The sequence below is a fragment of the Homarus americanus genome, unplaced genomic scaffold (assembly GCF_018991925.1).
Source record: "Homarus americanus isolate GMGI-L3 unplaced genomic scaffold, GMGI_Hamer_2.0 scaffold55640, whole genome shotgun sequence".
Taxonomy (NCBI): domain Eukaryota; kingdom Metazoa; phylum Arthropoda; class Malacostraca; order Decapoda; family Nephropidae; genus Homarus; species Homarus americanus.
Genome location: NW_024713650.1, coordinates 2,266,172 through 2,289,901, shown reverse-complemented (window position 1 = coordinate 2,289,901; position 23,730 = coordinate 2,266,172). Strand labels below are relative to the sequence as shown.

General features: G+C 39.0%; 1 protein-coding gene across 2 annotated transcripts; it reads right to left on the bottom strand.

The window, feature by feature from the left end:
- Positions 1–3,407: 3,407 nt before the first annotated feature.
- Positions 3,408–22,513, bottom strand: LOC121873244. Of its 2 annotated transcripts, none has more exons than XM_042376653.1 (6): positions 21,768–22,513; positions 18,770–19,047; positions 9,258–9,424; positions 6,217–6,427; positions 5,295–5,616; positions 3,408–4,849 (listed from the first exon to the last, which is right to left on the bottom strand). In XM_042376653.1, exons 1-6 carry the CDS (start codon positions 22,161–22,163, stop codon positions 4,709–4,711), a joined length of 1,515 nt encoding a protein of 504 aa, XP_042232587.1. In that variant the 5' UTR covers positions 22,164–22,513; the 3' UTR covers positions 3,408–4,708. The 2 variants fall into 2 exon arrangements, with proteins under 2 accessions (XP_042232587.1, XP_042232596.1); XM_042376662.1 differs by having other exon boundaries at positions 18,770–19,067; positions 21,768–21,886.
- Between the last annotated feature and the right edge of the window lie 1,217 nt (positions 22,514–23,730).

Below are 23,730 nucleotides of genomic sequence, written 5' to 3'. Positions count from 1 at the left end.
TATCACATTTTAATAAAGTACAGTATAAAAATTCAATTATTTTCTTTACTGCACAAGAATACTACTTGACTTACGACCTGCATCAGTCGTGTCCAAATTTTGTCAAATTAAGTATTTTCGAGTCCCAACGTCAGTGATTGCGCTGTGTACTGACAAAATTTTCGTTTGTAATTCACTTTAAAATGGCTGGCTAGCTTAAAAGTGAGAGTTTTGTGGTGCTGAGAAGAAAAAAAGACACCCATTTTAGATTTTCTATGTATTATTTAAGCATTTTCGACTTACGGCCTGGATTTGGGTCCCAAACCCTGTTGTAAGTTGGGGAGGAGCTGTTATATATATATATATATATATATATATATATATATATATATATATATATATATATATATATATATATATATATATATATATATATATATATATATATATATATATATATATATATATATGAGTACAGTACTGAAGTGTTCAGTAGCTACTGTACCAGCTACCAGGTGAGTGTTTTACTCAGTCTTGTGTATTATAAACTTGTGCATCTTCAATAAAGTACATTTTATCTTTCCCTTGAATTCTTTTTCAATCTTTAAGTTACATTAATTCACACAATGTATCACTGTATCAGTTGCATGCAGGGAAGGAAATTAAATAAACAAGCAATGAAAAAGTTTACACATTCTTATTGATGTTGAGCACTACTTGAGATGGACAAGAAAATAAACACCAACTCAACACACAGGTACAGTATGGTTGAGATGGCAGCAACACACCAGAGTCCAGAAAGGCCTTGTAGCCTCCCCAAGTCTCTCACTGTGTTATGTTCCTCTGAATATTGACATAGTCTCTCCCCAGTTGATCTCTCCTTATAAGGGAGATCCACACAAACCTCCAACTACACTTTACTTCTAACAACTCAGCCAATGACCTAATTTGTAAAAGTATGAAGTCATACTTGTCTGATTCACCCACTGAATCTTGCGAGTTTCTCTCTCTCTCTCTTAAATTTGCTCACTGATGACTTACAATTTATAATCCAGCCATGGAAGACTTTACTGTAGTATGAAAATTACATGGGCATTACAGCCTGTAGTTCCTATAAAAATACTACAAAATTATTTTTATTTTTTAAACTAATTTCCACTAAAGAAAATAATAAACCTTACAATCATTCTGAATATAATATCAGTCACACAAACATAATGTTCTTTCTTCTTTGTGATGCATGGAAAATAGGTTTTGCAACATCCCTGACGACTGAGTTGCAAGTGCCTTCTCCAATGTGGTGTTCCAGTGTACAACATCCTCCAGGAATCATCTGAGCAGGCAGCCTGTTTGTAAGTTTCACAAATTGTGGTATCCACTGTCAACAAGCCTTTAAATGATATTGGACCTTTAACCTCATGCAGAAGAAGTCTCAGGTAAAAGCATTCAAAATTGTTTGGATGTACAATGTACAAACGGCCAAGTGCATCATTGGCTTTGACATCTGGCTGCCGGCTGGTGTAGCACATTTGTCCTGCTTTGTGGCAGCTCACATCTTGCTGCCAACATTCCATGAGTGGTATTTGGGTACCTGATGATGCATCAGTGTCTAAACAAATTCATCATCATGCAGTTTATAAAAAATGCAGTGAGAGTTGTGTCTTGTGGGACTTGGGCATACTTGTGTGCATCTTCCTCAGATGTACAGTACCTGTACACTCTTTGGCCATTCTTGAGGTGCACACCGAGATAAACCCTTACTGGATTTGACTATAGAACAATAAGTTCAGAATCCTCCATAGGACTTCAATGCTGCTGATGAAGCTCCCCAACTCATATTGGTGAACCCCATCATGTTCATGTTTGAACGCATGTGATTGGCTTATTTTAAAGACCTCGCTGTCACAAGTCCTGTGATTGGCTGCTTCAACTCCGATTTGAAAATGTTTGGGAATGTAACCGAACTTTTGTGTTGATCAATATGTACAGGAGTAAAAGTAATTTACTTATAAGATACATAAGCTAAAATGAAAGTACTGAAAGATTAAAGTATTTTTTAAAAAGTAGATCCATAAAAAAGTTACTAAGTATTGTAATGAAGAAAACATCCAACTTACGAATGCCCGCCAATACGAACGGGGTTAAACTTGAAATTTATAGTACAGTGGTCCCTTGGTTAACGAACGGTTCGATTAACGAATTAGCTCCCATAAGGATCTTCATTTCGGTTAACAAACAAAACTTCGATTAACGAAATCCTTACGACAAACACGTTTTGTTGTGAGCATCAGCTGATCGGCCAGTCCGCCAATACAGTAATCAGTTCTATGTTTACATTCATTTCCTGTGGAGTAAATATCAAAGTTGTACTCTTGAATATTTTTGCATTTTTTATATTAAAATTATTAGTCATTTTAAAATTTAGTTAACATATTGATAATATATGCAGTACAGGGAACTAGTTTTTTGTGCGCCCATCAGCCGCTTGACTCACCCGCCAAAGTGTCAGTTTAACTTTGTTTACAGTGGAGGAAACATCGTGTTTGTCGCTCTCTTGAATACAGAGTATTTTTACGTTTTTACATTAAAATTATTGGTCATTCTGAAATTTAGTTAACATATTGATAACACTGTCTATAGAGCAGTGCAGTGTTAATTTAAATAAAATACCGTAATCTTTAATTACACCTACCGGGTAGTGAACTTAAAATTTTGTTGGTGAAATTACTGCATCAAGCATGAGTCCAAAGAAAGGGGATTTCTCCTCCGCCACTACTTCCTTCTCTTCTCCCTTCTTCGCCTCCACCCCCTACTTCTAATTCCCACCATCATCATCAACCAGCAACATTCTACATACACACCTCAAAGTAAGTGTACTTTACTGCATTTTGTTTATACTTTGTATGTACTTTTCTGTGAGCTGGAACCAATTCCACAATATACCATTGAAATAATAGATTCGGTTAACAAAATTTTTGATTAACGAATAACTCTGTGGAATGAATTGTGTTCGTTAACCGAGGGACCACTGTACTGTATTTGATTTACCCGATGACTTTTTATTTAGTACTTTCATTTGACTGTATTTTGTCATTCTATTTCTTTTTTCTTAAATTAAGTGATTTTTGATGTATATGAGGACTTAGGCTCTGATATAGTGGGATTTCAAACATTGTTCTGTTAGTACAGTACAGTATGCCCATAGCATGTGTTCTGACTCACGTACAGTCTCGTTCAAGATTCTTCGAACACTGCTGGAGACAGCTGGCAATTCAAAGCCGTTTATTTACTATAGTACGTAGTAAAAATTATGAATAAATGTAAAAGTGATCTGTAATTGGTTACTCAGTTCCCCGTTGCTTAATTTAATGGTTGGGTTTTGTTGTTTCGTATTATATTATACTACTTACTATAGTAAACAAACGGCCTTGAGTTGCTAGCTGTCTCCAGCAGTGTTCAAAGAATCTTGAACGAGACTGTACAAATCTGACTTAAGAACGTCCTCAGGAATGAAACCCGTTCGTAACCAGCGAACCCCCCGTACTTCATTACTTTACACCTCAAGAATTTATTCATCCAACGTTTAGTATGGTGTAGATAGAGTGTAACCTGTAAAAGGCCACCATCAACTGTTTCTGGAAATGCCATATATATTGTAGAGTACAACTGTCCACCCCTCCCTCATACTGTTATAGAAGGTGTACAACTGTCCACCCCTCCCTCATACTGTTATAGAAGGTGTACAACTGTCCACCCCTCCCTCATACTGTTATAGAAGGTGTACAACTGTCCACCCCTCCCTCATACTGTTATAGAAGGTGTACAACTGTCCACCCCTCCCTCATACTCTTATAGAAGGTGTACAACTGTCCACCCCTCCCTCATACTGTTATAGAAGGTGTACAACTGTCCACCCCTCCCTCATACTGTAATAGAAGGTGTACAACTGTCCACCCCTCCCTCATACTGTTATAGAAGGTAATCATCTCTGTCTTTTTTCATTGTCTGAATCAATTGTAGCATCATGATGCTGAGAAGGAGAACAGTACAGTATTACCTTTTTTGGAGAATATATGAAGTTAGTGTAACATCTTTGTGGCAACCAAACTTGTATATTTGACTCAAATTCTTGTGGCTACAAATTGAGAAGGTGGTTCTTTTTTGTTCTTCCTCAGTGTCAATTACTGTCTGTTTCTGATTCTTCAACAGAAACCATTATACCACTGCTGCTGCTGAATTATCCAAACTAAAGGTCCCGGTGGTTGGGTCCCCTGGTCCCCCTAGTCCACTTTCATAATTGAGAAAAAAAGATTTAATGGTAACCAAAACAAATATCTTTAGCCCGTATGTTGCTGGTTTACCTGGCATAAATTGCATGAAAGAACATTTGCCTCTAAAGGTGACCAGAATTTCATGTATTGACATATACTGTACACCAAAACAGAGTAACTGGACTTACAATTCTGAACAAATGAGGTTTCTCATATGAACAGACAAATACTGTACACACCTGACCAACAAACTTCATTAGGAGCAAAACATCTTATTAAGCTTCAACAACAATTGGTTTTCAAAATTTCTGCAATCAAGTCTTGCTCGCTTTGGGCCGAATACTGGTACATCAACACAGAATAGTCTCTCACAGGCAGCAGAAGCAGGCATTAGTACATTCAGTCGTACGGATAATTCCAGAAGGGACGGAAAAGACCTGAGCTTCTCCATATTGGTATTAAAAGACTTGGCTAAGTATGAATTTAACTCTCTCCTTCCTACACACAGATGCTGAGGCCTGACTGGTGTAAGAAATCTTCTTTATTGGTGGAGCTCTCATAGTATAACTTCTCCACCTCAAACAAAGTGTAATCCATTCCTGCAAACAAGAAAAAACTAATTAAGACCAATGATTATACAAAGTATGGTATTAGATAGAAAAAATAATGACAACAACATTAAAACCTTCACCTGTAGAAAGTGATACAATAATAAGGTTAGTGAGGAACAGAGTGAGTTCAGAAGATGGATTCATCCTCTTGAATTAAAAAATATTGATGGTGAAAGACTTAAAGATATGTAGCAACTCAGACTGGTACTCTGAAATAGCCTCTGAGTAATGAATGTTGACATAAATAGAATATTGCCTGAATGAGAGACAGTGCTAAAAATCTTTAACTTATAAGTCGTATTTCATTGCCGAGTTTTACACAGCTGGATCTCTGGTATAGAAGCATCATATGTACCATGAAATAGCTTGAATATAAAGATCAATTTGGAAGAACATCAAAAGAAATTATTAAAAAACAACTAAATTTTCTCACCTTTATGGAGAACAGAATCCTGGCTGGTCCATAGATTCTCAAATTTTGGCGTAAAATGGCAGCAGCAATGAGTTTTGGATCCTCCAACATGGTTGCAAACCGCTTCTCTATTCCTGACGTAAAGGCAGTAATAAGGGGACGACACAGCTTTGCAGAAATGTAGATCTTATCAAAATTTGTTTTAAGTTGGTAGAGTATAGGAAGCAACCATCCCATGTGAGTGCTGGCTTCAGACTGCAGCATGTCCAATGCCTTACTCACTGATTTCATCATTGTGTGATACAGGTATTCTGTCAGGAACTCCAACTCTACAGGACTCAGCCTGAAACAAATGTTAAATTAATATTTTGGTTTTAAGATACTGTATTGTACATAATACAAAATTGTACAAGCAACTGGGATGATTTTAATTCTCTGAGGTGTTAATGAACAGTATACTGTACTTTACTATTTTTATATGAGAAGAAATTATGATTAACTGCTTCAATCAGGAAAAAAGTTTACTAAATAAAATAGATTCTTATTATATTCTCTTCATTTGAAGACAATACTGATCACTTACACCTCAGAAGGTCAGTCACCCCTGTTGACATGATATGAAGCTGTTCATTTAGTCATTCAGGTCATTTGAGAATAGGATTAGGAAAACTTACTATTGAACATTAAGTCTTAAAATACAGTTGTATCCCACTTATGGTCAACTATTCTTAAGGCAGTCCAGACCATTTAACATCAGGATGAATATTTTCTATGTTACCTAAAGGCTTTAAATGTCCGTCAATTGAGTGTAACTATAAAATGAATCATACTGGTGATGCTAATATTATATACTGTACTGTACTTCACTGTACATTAATGCACAAAGAAAGAGAACTGCAGTCCAGCAACTAGACAAACAAACAAATTATGGACTGCAACTTACATTTTAATACTGAATGATGAACATATATTTTTAATGGCATCTTCTCCTTGATTCTGATTTATGTGCAGTATCCGCTCAACAGCCCGGAAGGTAGAGTTCCACCTTGTTGGGTTTGGTCTAATCAGTTGTAGCTTGAACTCCGCTTTGACAGTTTCTGCTGTCACTGCTGACCGACCGACTTTGTTCCACAGCGTCTGACATTTACCAAAGGCTGCTCGAAATTTTTTGGGTAGGAATCACATTTCTCTTCGTTAATGACATCTACCGTAGCAATCAGATTCAACAAAACTAGGACAGTACAGTACTGACCCAGAAAATTCAGCATACTGTACTGTACTTTGTTGAGTACTATTGTAAAAAGATAAATAACTCATAATGAAGGATGAAACACTAGATATTAGCTATGTTTTTCCTCCTCAGCATACAGATATTTGGTGTAAATGTGGAAATGCAAATATATTTCATAATTTTGAGTTAACGAGTTATTTTGGAGTCAGAATTTTTAAAAATTATTCCAGGAGATGCTGAAAATCATTCCCATATTTTGGCAGATGTAAAAAAAATGCTGCTGCTTTATCCCAAATTCCATGTAAATGTGTGCCGAATTAACCTGGGTTGAGTGCTTGCATCTGTTGGTAATAGGGGCTACTGGTACAGTACGTTCAAAAGTTAGTGTTATGTATTTAATTACATGTGTGGAAGATCAGCACAACCTTTTCAATCAAAAACATCATTAAATACAAACAATTACACATTTTCCACTACATATCTCACAAATGTTTGGAATAACAGAAATTCATGGCCATCATCTTTGTATTACAAAAAATAACAATAAAAATAGTAATGACATACAGTACTGTAAACCCAAAATCATTTTCCAAAATTCATGTAAACATTCTATGAACACAACGTATAATCTTCATACAGTATACTGCAAGTAAAATTTTTTTTTTTTTTTTTTTTACGGGAATTAGCCCACCTGGGCACAGGTTAAACGACCCACAACGGAGCCTGGGGGCGAGAAAAAAACGGAAAGAAATTGTAAATATGGAAAAAAAGGTTATACTGTATTAATCTACACCACGAAGATGCCAGAAAACCAGCTTTTTCAAGTGAGACAGATTGTAAGAGCATGGAAACACAGAAGAAGGCAGAGCATTCCACAGTTTGGCTGTGTGAGGAAAGAAGGAGGTACTATAACGGGTTATTATAGTGTGACCGACGTCCACAGAGAAACTGTGGGCACCGCGGGCAAGACGTGTGTTACGAACCCACGGCCTTGCCGGCGGTACACAGGATGCCAAATCCACCGAACATTGCCAAAGTTAAAGTACCTGTAAAAGAGAGAGAATGAAGCAACATTGCGGCGAAGAGAAAGGGAAGAGAGATTGTCGACTAAAGGAGGAGAGTTATTAAGACGAAATGCCTTTGATTCCACCCTATCTAACAGTTGGACAGAAGAAGAGCCACCCCAGATATGAGAGCAGTACTCCAAGTTAGGACGAATGAATCCCTTATATACTTGGAGCAACTGCTCAGGAGTGAAGTAGCTGCGGCATCTGTACAGCATTCCCAACTTTCGGGAGGCAGCTTTAGTTACACTAAGGATGTGTGATTTCCAGGACATATTGGAGGAAATGGTGAGGACTAACATATTTATTTCAGAATTTGGGAGGATGATAGCGTCCTGAAATGTAATTGGTGGGAGATCGTCTACTTTACAAAGTGTATAACAGCACTCACAAGACACCATCATCTACTGATAAGCTGCTCGGGCACTATCAAAACACATCTTTAAATTTTTCAAAAGACTGTGACAATCTGTCATGCCCATACTTTAGCAGGTTCTTTTGTTCCTTTAACAACTGCAAATTTACTTCATGCTCTTTAACCTGTACCTCATGCTCTTTCATTCTTGCCTCATGTTCTTTCATCTGTACCTCATGCTCCTTCATTCTTGCCTCATGCTCTTTCATTCTTGCCTCATGTTCTTTTGTTCTTGCCTCATGCTCTTCCACCTTTGCCTCAAACTCTCTCACTTGAACATCTTGTGCCTCTTTCATTATCTTCATCCTCATGTTGAGATCGTCCTCTAGCCTCTGCTGACATGTAGCGTAATCGTCAACACACTCCCTCTTTCCTCTTCTGCTGGGCACTACTGACTTAGGAGTCATAAAAGACCGAGTGAATGGAGAAGACGAAGTGACAGGCGTACCAGGTGATGTAAGAGGAACGGACAAAGATGGAAGGGAATGAACAGCCTGTGCTGGGGAGGAAGAGAGAACATTACAAGTAGAAGTGCCAGATGGTGTGCCAGAAGAAGAAGATGCCAGTGACTGAGAAAGAGGGTTAGTGTAAGGGACAGTCGAAAAGGTAATGGGGTTGTAAGAGAAGTAACTAGAAGATGAACATATGGGATGAGTACACACAGCAGTAGTGGAGCAGGTGAGGGGTTGAGCTTATCTTCCACATCTGTAATTAAATACATAACATTTAACTTAAGCATGTAGCTCTATTGCTGAACTAACAAATACATACACTCAACTCAGGTTAATTTGACAAACAATTATTGAATTTGGAATTTGGGATAAAACAGTACTGTACCTTTTCCAGCTGTCAAATTATGGTAATGATTTTCAGCATGTGCCAGAACAATCTCCAAAAGTACTTAAACTTAGGAGGGAAAAATTAAATCTGAAAATTTACAGTTTATAAAAAATGCAGACTCCAAAATGCCTCGGTAACTCAAAATTATATAAGATAATGCTCCAAAATGTTAAAAATATTTCTATACATAAAAATGTCCAATTGTGTACTAATTAAAAAAATTTGGGGGTAATTTGTAAATTGTGTTATTTTAACAGTGGTAGAGACCTTTTGTGTGGCAAATTAATGAGTCAAGTGCATATAATTTTTAATTATAATATAAGTCAAATAGACATGGAAGAGAAGAAACTGATAACTTTGATGACAATTGAGGAGTATGTTACAACAAACTCTAATTCAATGTTGCTGTGGCATAATTGATCTTGACCACTTACAAATTTTCACATCCATTATGGGGTCTCCTGCTTCATTCACTGGGTGTGATGCATATGTCTCAACAACACTGTTACACACAGTGAGTTCAAGGCTCATCGTGGACCCGAGGGTGTTTGGCAGAGGACCACCACCAATTTGCTCAATATTCATCTCTTCCTGCTTAATTCTGGAAGAGAAATGAAATGAGTATAAACCACATTTGATACAAATTGGCAGTTTCCATTACTGTGTTTTATCTTGTCACAGTTAATTCCATAAATGAAAAAAAATCCTGTTGTATTCCATGTGTGTTTAGCTAATAAACTTGATACAGTATATTGTAGTGATATTCAGCATGAAGGTGTGTTAAGGCACCCAACAAAATATCATAACTTTTAGCCTTATCTCCATTATTTGATAGAAAAAGTCCAAGTGAATTTTTCCAGGCTCCACCGCAGTTATAGTACAGTATTAATAAACATTATCACCAGTTATAGTACAGTATTAATAAACATTATCACCAGTTATAGTACAGTATTAATAAACATTATCACCATCACAATTCTACATTAATTCTTCAGATGTGTATTTGGATTCTGCCGTCAGTTCTACAAAGCCATTATTTAGGCACTGAAAAATTTAATTTGTATTAATGTACTGTATGACCCTTTTGACTACTTTTTCTAAGTGAAAATATCAGTGATTCCATATCTAGCATTGACATGGGTGTAAACCCATTGTTTATAGTTTAAATTATGGGCCTTACAAAAATTATTCATCATCTTGCTTGATCAATACATTATACAGTATAATAATGGCTGAGTTTTTTCCAATACAGGTTGACAACCCTTTATCCGAAATTCCGAAAACCGAAAAGCTCTGAAAACCGAAAGTTTTTTTTTTTTTTTTAAACGGATTAGCCCATCGGGGTCTGGGGGCAAAAATGTAATAGTAATAATAATTATAATAATAACTATTCATAGTAAATAAAAAATTTAATACAAAATACACCCAAATAAAATAATAGTGATAACAATAATACTGTACTAATAAAATAATAATATTGTATTGTAATTAAGAAATACAAGAATGAAAAAAGATAAAAGTGAGAAACACGACCTAGACCTAAGAATTATTATTATTATTATTTTTGCCCCCCAGGCCCAAATGTGGGTCAGTTTGTGCCCAGGTGGGCTAATACACACATAAAAAAAAAAATAACCATTCTGTAAACCGAAAAATTCGGAATTCCGAAATGCCTCTGGCCCCAAGGATTTCGGATAAGGGATTGTCAACCTGTAATGTAAAGGTCAAAAGTAATTCAGAAGCAGCCAACACTCAGATCCTTGTATCACCTTCAGAATTTCAAACTCTGGTGGTTTAGATCCAACATCACATGAGTGGAAATTTTTATGTGGTCATGAGGAAAAGTCAAACTTCGTGTGTAATGAGAATAAATATTTATTCTATTTAAGTCGACTATTGCATCTAAATGCTGAAAAACAATATATACAGTATACTTAATAATTATATTAACTTGTAATTGTTGAATGTATGCAGAGACTAATTAATTTTGTTTTTATTAAAAAAAAAAAAAAAATTGAGCTTTAACTTTACAACTCAGTACTCTACTAATGTACAGGTAATGAGTTCTGGAAAGAGAAAGAATAATGAAACCAATAAAGTGAGGATGAAGGCGGTAACTGTGTACACTAGTCAGCCTTTCATATACCAACTGTTCTCACAATAAATTTGGTGGCTTCAGAGTAAAGTAGTGTACTACTGTATGTGCTTATGTACCCTTAACCCACATCAGTATCCCTATTATAGTTCCTATAATTTTCCAGATGTAGGTCCAAACTTTGTTTTGGGCTGATACAAATTGTGTTAGGCAATGGCTGACTTCTGGTTCATCTACTTCTATACAGTATTATTTTTTTATGTTCTGCTTATTTTCAAAGGTTTCTGGATTTATCAATGATTCATAAGTTGATTATATAATATACCAGTAGATGATTTGTTACAATATACTGTACTGTAAATCTAATGAGCATGAAAATAACTACAGTACTGTGTAACGATGAAAGTACACTGTAAATTTCAATAACATTAATAGAAAATAGAAAGACAACCTAATGAAGATCATGGAGAAACTATCTAGCAATATTAATTCCATGTCACTTTCTTTGACCGAACTGGATCACCAGCCAGAAAAATCTCTCATTCCCGTAAGATCTCTGCACCAATTATTGCAGCTAACACAGATATCACTGTACAGTACTGTACTGTATATGCAATATACTGTATAGAACTCCAGTTATTCAGCACCTACTTGAATTGAGAGGTGCCAGATAGAGATTTCCCAGTTAGTTGAACCTCAATCTTAGGATCCCCCAATAAATCCTACAATGCACAGAGCTACAGGCTGACCTCGCAAATTTGTGTCTCAGAAAAACAGATTTCTTTATCACAGTGCAGCATGGCAGTCACACATCTGTGAGTCAGGTGGGTGACTGCCTGGCTGAACTGTCATGTCACCAAGAGGATGATTTGAGTGTGGAAGGAGCTATTTTTTTTACATAAAATAAATTATATTGTATTTTATGTGCTATGTATAAATTTTACTGTTTATCAAAAGCAATAAATGTGGCAGCTCATCACTGTTGGGTGCAGTATTCAAACTCGAGATTCTAGCTGTTTTGGGAGGAATTTTTATTTCTATTATTTCGTTTTGTCGTTTTGCTGCCGGTTAGTTGAATTGGCCAGTTACCCAGACTCCGGATAACAGGGGTTCTACTGTATACAATATATATTTACCTTATTTACCTAATGGCCAGTGGCCTGTGTAGGATCTCTCTATTGCTCAGTGAAGCGCTCGTTTTTGGCAGGAATCCTATGATGGATCCCTGCCTCATGCAGTCGTCGCCGGACTGTTGAATCTGACACCCCCAAGCCCAGTTCTCTCTTGATCGCTGCAGCGTTCGTGAAGTGATCACCTTCTGCCGCCTTTCTTATGTTCTCATCCTCCTCTGCAGAAGTCACTCGTCGTCTGGGTTTTCTTTCTGATGACAATAAATATAACCATGAATGTTTAGAAGATAATACTGTAATGTCTTTTCATAATGTGATCAAAGTCATGTTGTTTCATTATTTATTTATCTCATTCATGCATAGATTCAAACATATTTACCCAAGTCCTTCAAATTTCCAGTTTTCTGCCAACGTCTGGTCCACTTCTGGGCAGTAGGCCGTGAGATGCCGAGCCTTCTAGCAATGGAAGAGATGGAGAGGCCTTCCTCGTGAAGTCTAGCAATCTGGCTACGTAACACGAGGTCATGCTCTTGCCTGTTTGTGCCGACAGAAGACTTTCAGTGACACCTCACAATCTTCTCCGAAATCACCACAATACCCCATTTTGGCCATGACATGGTTGACTATCTCTACATCCTTATATAAACTGACTGGCCATAGCAACAAGGCAGTGCTTATAAAGTTAAATACTGTACAATATCCATGTTTTGGAAGTATAAATGTGCAAGTACAGTAATAGTAAAACTAAGTTATTACTGCTATTACCATACCTTTGCAACTGGGCAAAGTGTATCTCAAATAAAATAACCAAGATATAATTGGAAGAATTAGTAACTAGAACTATGGTCACACACTACAGGGCACTACCCATGGACAGGTACAATTCATCTTGTGTTTGGGTAAAGGCTTTCAAGGTGTGTCACCCAGTATTATACAAAAAATGAGACACGATTACCATGATTGCTGTATACCACCTTAACCCAAGATAGGTATTCCTTATTTGAAGCTACGCTACAGGTAATGGTGAGTCTTACGGACCCACTAAAGAAGGATATCATAAAAAACAACATTTTATAAACTGACATTTATTTATTCTACATATTATGAAAATGATATCTCTTTTGGAGTTATTCCAATAAACAGTATTAAAGTATAAAAATATTTACCTCCTTCCATATCCAATTATAAAACAAGTTAAAAATAAATAAATAAATACACGTACACTATGGTACCATAGAGCAAGAACTATTATTGCGATCACAGATATATTATAATGGCATACAGGTAAAGGGTGATATTCAATACTTTGCCGGTGACATCATCATAGGATCAGTGGTTTGGCCGGGCCAGGAGACTGAATTTGGCATTACACTACATACACAAGCACAATGTTTTCCACTTTACACACAGTCGATGCAGACATTGCATGAGTGCACACCACACACAGGCTGCCGGCAAGTGTTGCGCACATTCTTGGTTTTTCTATCTAACTTCTTTGTGCACTTTACACACCTTTTCTTCACAGGAAGGGCTGGTGCAAATGTTGGAATTGGGGCAGTAACCTGCAGCAGATTTGCTATGACCTGCTTGGTATTCCGTTTTAGGCTTGGTGTGTTGAGACGTTTCTGGGCCCAAGGTGTCACCAGCTGTAGAGCTAGGTCCTGCATGAACAAACACCGCTCTTGTCTCTTCACTTGCTGCCCTTCCCTGTTCTTTGAGTAGATAATCCATGAGTTGATGGTTGCAGCATTGACTATACCATGGAAGAGACATGTCCTTGTTTTACAGCTGCAGGAATACATGCTGCACATCTTGTCAAACATATCCACTGCACCCTTAGTTTTGTTATAGTAATTGATGATTTTTGGTTTCCCATTAGTATCAATGGTGGGCTGGCTGTGCATGGTAGAGAGGAGGAGGACGAGCTTCTTCTTAGTCCGGGGCAAGTCATTGTCATATCGTTATCGAAGCAGAATGCACTGCTCTCTGCCTCTCATCTTGTTTTCACGTTCATCTCTAAGTGGAATGTGTGGCTTATTGGAGCGCAAAGTGCCAATAGCAGTCAGGCCACAAATCGTGAGCATGTCCACTGACAACTGAACTGATGTAAAACAGTTATCAGTTGTAATATTCGTCCTGCTGCTGAAGCAGCGCTTGGTAAGTTCCTTCGTAAAAGTGGCCAAGGTGAAGACCTTCTGAAGCCTGTATGGGGCTGGATTGTTTGCCCAAGTATGGAATATCATTCAAAATATATTTCGTGTCAACATCGCACATCATGACAAGTTTAATCCCGTACTTTGCAGGCTTGTTGAGTATATACATCCGGAAGTTGCATCTCTCACGAAAAGCCAGAAGCTGGTCATCTACAGTGAGTGCATTGCCAGGAATATAATGAGTATGGTACTTGCTAACAAACTAATCCCAGAAATTTCAGATGGGAGCCAGCCTATCAGTCATCTTCCGCTCACTTCTTGTAACTGAATTGTCAAAATCAAGGCACCTCAGCAGAAAGAAGAAGCATCTTTCGCTCATCACAGCTTGATACAGTAGTCTACTTCCCTGCTGGTGCCACATTTCTGCTGCTGACAGGTGATTATCGTGCCTGCAGCCACTGAAGATAAGGATTCCAAACAAAGATTTTATCTCCCCGATGCTAGTCTCCTCAATAGTTGCCATCTCCTTGCTGAACTTCATTGACAGAACAGAGATGATTATGTTTGCATGTGCTTCAATTTCCTGGATTATATCCTCATCGAGGAAAAGTTCCTGACACTTTTCTGGAGTGTCTGCAATATTAGCACATCCCTGTGGGCCAGGTCTCCCCCAGTGACTATGTTTCTGCTAGGCATCCAAGCAGTTCTTTTAGCAGCAGGGGTAGCACTCCATTGATGGTCATTATTGTCCACGCGGCGCCTCTTCCTTGCTGGTGTGGCGGTGAAGAATCTTGGGTCATCTGCTGACTCAATATCGTTGTCATACTGCTAATCTATCGTCACGTTGTCCTCAGAATCCTCTTCCTCAAGCATTCTGAGCTCATTCATAATCAATCTCATCCAACTCAAAGTTCTGCAAAGAAGGAGTCATTGTCTGAAATTGTCTGAAAAGAACAGAAAGACATAATTAATGCTGATATATGCACATACAGTATACTGTACTAATATACAATTACACACGATTGACAAAACTCGCCCACGTGGCTCACCTCGTGTTGACTAACATCATGAGGTCCACGACATTCAGCATAAAAACAGTAAACACCACCTGATAGTAGGCGTAAATAGCTGAAGAATGGTAAAGAATGTAATAGAACGCTGATATTTAGTTATAAACCATATTCAATAGCACACAAATGGCAACACACTTCCACAGAACATATCTTGCTCCAACAATGGACTGTACATATCTACATATGACTCACATATTTTTGGAAAAACTGATAAAACACACATCAATATTATGCACACGACTATTACTAATGTTTCCATGCATCTTGCATGGACAGATACAGAGCTGTATTTATTTATGCAAACACCTCTGTACTGTACAATACAGAATATTGTAAATAAACCAAATAATGTCTATGTACTAACCTAACCTAACTTGTCTTATCCTAACCTAATTTATTCTAACCTAATATATCCTAAACCTAACCTGACCTAACTTATTCTAACCTAATATATCCTAAACCTAACCTGACCTAACTTATTCTAACCTAATATATCCTAAACCTAACCTGACCTAACTTATTCTAACCTAATATATCCTAAACCTAACCTGACCTAACTTATTCTAACCTAATATATCCTAAACCTAACCTGACCTAACTTATTCTAACCTAATATATCCTAAACCTAACCTGACCTAACTTATTCTAACCTAATATATCCTAAACCTAACCTGACCTAACTTATTCTAACCTAATATATCCTAAACCTAACCTGGCCTAACTTATTCTAACCTAATACAGTTGGTCCTCACATTAAGCGGTCCCGCATTCCGCGTTTCACCGTTACCGCGGTGCCTTGCCAGAACCTAACATTTTCACATTCCGCGGTCGCGAACGCCATTACACGGAGAGTGTCCGGCGCGACGCTATTTTTAGATTTTCCCCACGCGCCGCCCGCCTGCCTGCCTCTCCCTCCTCCTCCCTCCGCTTGGGCAAGCGGCGCGGTAAGGTTGCGCAGTGTGTCTTTGTTGCGTTATCACTGACGTCATATGACGTACAAGACCTGTGATTGGCCATGCATCCCTACCCTCCTCTGCTGCTAGCTGTAATTGGCTTAAAGTATTATGACGTGTCCACCCGGGGGAGGGAGGGAGGGAGGAAAGACGACGCTTGACCTAGCCGCGACAGTCTCATCCCTCAAGGCCACTCCGTGTTAACGCGCATCCATTGTTCCGTAAAATGGCTTCCGCCGGACCACCACCCCCAGAGAAAAACCTTTCCTTACCTGGACCCAGCGGCACTAAGCCAAAGAGGACACGACGTTCCTTAAGCTACGAGGTGAAGTACCAAATTATTCAAGATTTGGAGAAAGGAACACGGCAAGTTGATCTCGCGCGCCAGCATGGCGTCAACGAATCTACGATTCGCACGATCAAGAAGGATGCAGCCAAGATCAAAGAACACATGAAAATCACAAAGTCTGCAGGTGCTTCTATGATCAAGTATTTTCACAACCAGGTGCTTCTCAAGACAGAAAAATTACTTGTGAGGTACTTGGTGCGTCAGGCGCGACGGAACATGGCGGTCGACACGCGCTCTGTGAAGGACTACGCACGTGAACTGTACATGGCAATGGCACGAAAGATGGGAATTACAGAGCCCAAACCCTTTACTGCTTCCTCTGGGTGGTTACAGAGGTTTAAGATCCGGAACAAGATCACCAATATAAACATTGGTGGTGAAGAAGCGAGTGCTGACCGTGCTGCGGCTTGGGAATTTCCTCCGTTTTTACGTGAGATTATGGAGGAAGGACAATACAGTGACGACCAGGTGTTTAACATGGACGAATCTGGTCTTTTCTGGAGAAAACTACCTTCCAAGTCCTACATTGTGAAGAATGCCAGCAGGATTCGGGGCCGGAAAATGCAGAAGGAACGCATCACCGTCCTGTTTGCCACCAATGCCTCCGGTACCTGTAAGCTCAAGTTATCGGTGATCCACACAGCACGCAAGCCGCACGCCTACAAAACCATGGACATGACCAAGCTAAATGTCCACTGGCTGACAGCACATAAGGCATGGATGTTCTGTACACTGTCCCTCTCCTGGTTTGATGACTGTTTTGTTCCCGATGTAAAGAAATTCTGTGAGCAACAGAATGTCCCATTTAATATTTTGTTGCTGCTGGACAACGCACCAGGACACTCGCCCCTACTGTTAGATCGTCACCCCAACGTAAAAGTGGTCTTCCTTCCTCCCAACACTATGTCTATATTACAGCCCATGGACCAGGAGTTGATTTGCAATGTGAAAGCTGCATTCTCAACAAAAAAATTCCAGCTCCTGAACGACTACACCAACACCAGGGAAGAGTTGCGTGACCTGAGTGACACCACCACCGATAGCAAGAGCGACGAAGATGAGGAACAACGGTTAGAACAGCAAAAAATACTCTTCAAACAATTCTGGAGAATATTTAACATCAAGAAAGCTGTGGACATCTTGGTGGAGTCATGGGATCAGCTGTCTATTGCTACAATTCGTCACGCATGGAGACATGTGTTGCATGGAATACCAGGTGAGAGGAGGAGTCAATCTGTGACTGGTGAGGTTCAGAATGTTGCAGTAGCAGTGGACCTTGCCAGAGAAGCTGCGCAGACTGTTACAGTTCCAGGCTTCTCCGAGACCACCAACGACGACATCCTGGAGGTGATCAGAGATCCTGAAGTGACTGCCGACGAGATGATGGAAGAAGAACACGTCAGTGAAGAGGAGGAAGAAGGTGCGTCAGTCTCCGAAGAACACAATTTAAGTCATAGTGATATTAAGGGTGCCATGGAGTGTGCAGAGAAGATGAAGTCCTTCCTTTCCCGCGACAATGACGATGACCGCTATGAAGTCTTCCATAACCGGCTGGTGCAGGCTATGGAGCCGTACATCAAGGTGTATCACAACAACATCAACGCCAGCCGTCAGCAAAGCATAACAGATTTCTTCACCCGCAACCCACCACAGCCAGCCCAAGCCAGTGATAGTGACAGTGAAGTTGACTTTGAGGGATTTGTCAGGGAAGCCCTGACAACTGTAAGTGACAGTGATGATGATTCACCTAGTAATGGTGATTCACCTGAGGGCCAGTAATCTGCCCTCTGCCTCGGAACCAGCCTCCATCCCCGTATGCCGACCCATCTCTTCTACTACCGTAAGTGTTACACAAAATTTTTAGTTTTTTAACCTATTCTTTATTTTTCCTATGTTAACCTTTATCTTTCCTAACCTAACCTCTTCTATATTACTTGTTTTTTCATACCATCATAAAGTTAAGATAAAATTTTTACTACAACATAGTTGTGTGTCGTCAAAAAGTGGAGTTTGGGGATCGGCCTGGACTCCATTTCAATTAATCCCATATGTTATGTTGTTCACTTTACGCGTTCCTCACTTTCCGCGGTACCCTCCGGGTTACATTAACCGCGTAATGTGAGACCCAACTGTACAGGTATTGGTAACTAGAGCTATGGTCGCACAATAAATGGGATTACAGAATGTACTCACCTCAAACTGGTTAGTTTAGATGATGTTGGTTGGGGCGTTACAATGGACTGCTCAGTGGTATCAGTGTAGGAAGAATACTCAATACATGAGAGACGGTCTTCCTGTGTACAGGTATCAGTCTCTGCTGAGCTACTGTCATGCTGCTGGACTTCACATTTGTCTGCTTCACTGAACTCTGTGCCCTCTTCTTCCACTACAAAATCTAATTTCTCTTCTTTAATCTCTATAAATTCGAAGTCTATTTCTTCTTTTATTGTAGCCATTTGCTCTGTGTCCACCTGTCCACATAAAAATAATACTGTAACGAATAAATAAGAAAAAGACCATCTGAATGCTTATATAGTACTATAGATTACAAAGATCATATTACAGTACCCTGTACCTCTGTTGTCTTCTCAGGTGTTCTATGATACAGTACTGAACAGACAATTTATGACATGACCTGAACATTGACAGTGATCCTGTTTTCTTTGCATAATACAATACAGTAAATACTATTATATCTTTACAGTACTTTTATTACATAAACACTGGACCAGCAAAATAGCCCAAAACAGCCTGTCAGGCTATTTTGCTGTAACCAATAATTTAGCTTGTCAGGCTATTTTGCTGTAACCGGTAACTTAGCCACTGCCTAAATACAGTATAATCAGGCAATCTTTGGGGATTTAAACATAAATAACTTCAGATGTTTCTTCAAGTCATTGGTGAAACCACATTTGGAATACATTACAGTATTATCAATAACTTCACCATCCAGCTATGAAGCACATTAAATTACATCTGTCATCTGATCATCTCAAGCCCATCCCCTGGCCATGGTCGTCCCTAGTCCTTCCACAACATTAAATATAGACATCAGTGACAAAAACTTACATTTTCCAGACATGAAATAGAGAACAGTGATGAAAACTTCCATGTTGGCGTTATCGGTCTTTTGCATCATTTTGGCACCCAGCAAGTAAATACACACGATGATACTTGAGCAATAATTTATTTTAACCCAAAAATAAGGTATGCCTGTTTACATCAACACTGTATATGGCCATAAGTCCTGTATTTTTGCTGGTAAACAACACATATGGATATACACCACAGCTGGCTGCCTCTACGCTCCCTCTCTGAAGCTCGAGGGAACCAGTGACAACACAACCAATCACAGAGCTTTTCACAGTCACGTAACTTTTTAGCAAATAACCCTTCATTTTTTTCACTTTTAGACCTAATTTATTTAAAAAGATCATTACCATAGTAATTTAAGCATTTTCTTTACCCATCCAACCGTCAACTCATACCAAATTTACGAGACAGTTCGTATATATATATATATATATATATATATATATATATATATATATATATATATATATATATATATATATATATATATATATATATATATATATATATATATATATATATATATATATATATATATATATATATATATATATATATATATATATATATATATATATATATATATACTGTATATATAAACACACAGTCAGTCCACGACTTATGACGGGATTAGGGACCGACGACCAGGTCGCAAATCGAATTGGTCGAAAGTGCGAAAATAATACATAGAAATTCTAAAATGGGTGTCTCTTTTCCTTCTCAGCATCACAAGAACTCTCATTTTTAAGCTTGCCAGCCATTTTAAAGGGAATTACATATAAAAATTTTGTCAGTACACAGCGCGATCACTAACGTCGGGACTCGAAAATATGTAATTTGAAAAACATTTAATACATTTCCCTATTTCACTGCACTTTCCTACAAGATTTACAGAATCTTTTTTTTTTTGTAATCATTGATAAAGCTAATATACATGGTATATACTGTATACTAATAGGTATGGATTATCTCTTGAATTGGGTGTAAGTAATCTTGGGTAAGACTTATCTCGTGAGTTGGGTACGAGTTGTCTTGGGTACGAGTTGTCTTGGGTACGAGTTGTCTTGGGTATGAGTTGTCTTGGGTACGAGTTGTCTTGGGTACGAGTTGTCTTGGGTACGAGTTGTCTTGGGTACGAGTTGTCTTGGGTAACGAGTTGTCTTGGGATGAGCTGTTGTCTTGGGTGTTGTCTTGGGTACGAGTTGTCTTGTTGTCTTGGGCATGAGTTGTCTTTGAGTTGTCTTGGGCACGGTTGTCTTAGGTACGTTGTCTTGGGTATGAGTTGTCTTGGGTAATGTTGTTGTCTTGGGTCGAGTTGTCTTGTCTTGGGTCTTCAGTTGTCTTGGGTGAGTTGTCTTGGGTATGAGTTGACTTGGGTAATGAGTTGTCTTGGGTACGAGTTGTCTTGGCACGAGTTGACTTGGGTATTGTTGTTGTCTTGGGTGACGAGTTGTCTTTGGGCAGTTGTCTTGGGTACGAGTTGTCTTGGGTATAGTGTCTTGGGAGTTGTCTTGGGCATGAGTTGTCTTGGGTACGAGTTGTCTTGGGAGTATGAGTTGTCTTGGGTACGCAGTTGTCTTTGGGCAAGTTGTCTTGGGTGGGGCGAGTTGTCTTTCTTGGGTACGAGTTGTCTTGGGTACGAGTTGTCTTGGGTATGAGTTGTCTTGGGTATGAGTTGTCTTGGGTATGAGTTGTCTTGGGTACGGGTTGTCTTAGGTACGGGTTGTCTTAGGTACGGGTTGTCTTAGGTACGGGTTGTCTTGGGTACGGGTTGTCTTGGGTACGGGTTGTCTTGGGTACGGGTTGTCTTAGGTACGGGTTGTCTTGGGTACGGGTTGTCTTAGGTACGGGTTGTCTTGGGTACGGGTTGACTTTTTGGGGTACAATTTATGACCCTAACCCGTCAATTGTGAAGCAGGATAGAGTAAATAAAAAAAATAAATAAATACTTACAATTATACTAGAAAGTAGTCGTTTCATTTAATATACTTAAAATCATCAAAACAATAAGCACAGCACAGCAAAAATAAAGAAAATCAACAAACAACTTCTAGTGATAACGGTTTCGTAAACATTTACCATATAGGGGTAGGTTTACCTGCATGTTGGTGGTCTCCCTCAAGCCACACATAAAGAAGGAGGGAACAGCACCTTCCTTCAGCCTGGGTTGTCCTGAAGTACACACACTGCTCAACGGGTCAAGAGGATCCTTCTCATCCTCAAGCTTCACGAGGTCAAGATCTATGTCACATTTTGTCTTCAATAGGTCAGGAAAAACCTCATAGTCAGTCTTCACAAAATGATCAGAACACAACACAGTGGTGAGGGTCGACCGCCATCCTTCCCGTCCTACACGACTCTCCCATATCTTCCTCTGCTCAGGATTTCTCGGGAAGCGAAAGAAACTTCTCCCAGATCCTTCACCATTCTGACATCCTTCAGCACAGCAGCAAGACATCCTGACATGTGTGTTTTTAGTGGTAGCGTTGATCATTGCCGCACAAGTTCCCTCCACCAACTACAAAATCAAGTAAACAAGATCACTCTGGACAAGGATGCTATAATACGAGAGAAGGATGATTCATTCTTTTGAATCCACCACGACGGTGGCGACGCCAAGCGGCTGGGCAGTACCACAGATCAAGGATTTATCTTATGAGGAAAGACTAAGGAAATTGCAGTTACCGACACTGGCGTACAGAAGATCTCGTGGGGACCAAGTGGAAACATACAAGATAGTGTGTGGCATATATGACCAGGCATGTACAGCAGGAATGTTCCAGATGAGGGAGACTGACACTACCCGGGGAACACAAAGATCTACAAAACAAGAGCGAGGCTAAGCATCTCAAGGGGCACTACTCAGTCGAGTGTCCTTACTTGGAGCTGGCGGACGCTCGCCCCACAAGGGGTCACAGCTCAAGATTGAAGAAGCCGCAAGTCCAGAAAACCGTGAGGGCAAACTTTTTCGGAGTGAGAGTTGTGAACTCTTGGAACAATCTACCAGAGAGTGTTGTGACGGCACCGAGTGTGAGCTCTTTCAAGAGAAGACTTGACCAACACTGGAGCAGGTTCAGGTACATTCAGGAGCCGGTGCATGCCCAGTACTTGCCAACAGTGCGTGACAGAGACGTGACCGATCGCCCAAGCGGCTAACAAGCCAATCAGTGGCGAAGAGGATAAAAACAAAAAATTGTTTGGAATGTTTATACTACAAAATTTGTAGTAGGGACAGCCAATATCCATTTAATTAGTTATGTGCTTAGTAATATTTATATATTCAAAGTATTATTACTGTGTTGCACAGTAAAGCACAATTAATTATCTAATAATATTTATTTACAGTCGAGAAGGTTGGGCAACTACAGCTGGCTGCCTCCCGTTGGCTTGGGAAGTGGGAACAGTGGGAAGCTGGCTTAGCTCGCCCTAGGCCTTTTGGCATGCCCCAACCAGTGACGTCACAACCAACCAGAGCTTTTCGCAGTCACGTGACTTTTTAGCAACTTTAACCCATATTTTATTTATTTGGGGACCAGTTTATTTTAAAATGTCATTACCATAGTGAATTTAAACGTTTTCTTTATCCGTCAACTCGTCCATTATTCCGCAACTCCGACAAAAGATTGAGGCATCAAAAAGATTTTTTGTTGTACCAGTTAAAAACAAAATACTGTATACTGTTTTGTCATTGACAATGAAATATTATAGAAAAACTGTGAAGTCTACTGATTGTAACTCCCATTTAAGGTGTTGACAAAACTTTTTAAAGGGTTGTAATGCCGAGGCATAATTTGGTACAGTATTGTATTGTTTGTAAACTAGGTGTTTTGATTATTTTCTCTCCCGAGCAGTAGTTATTTTGGCAATTTAGGGAGATTTTCAATTCAATTTCAATTGTTTGTTCCTTGATAGAGGAAGCGGGATCCTTGTGTTGTCACTAGGTACCCCTGTACAATAACACCAGAAGCATCTGGCAAGTGTCACAAGTATATACAGTATAAATATTATAAAGGGGCTTACTAAAGCCTAAGGAAAGAAGGATATTCCTTTAACACATAATC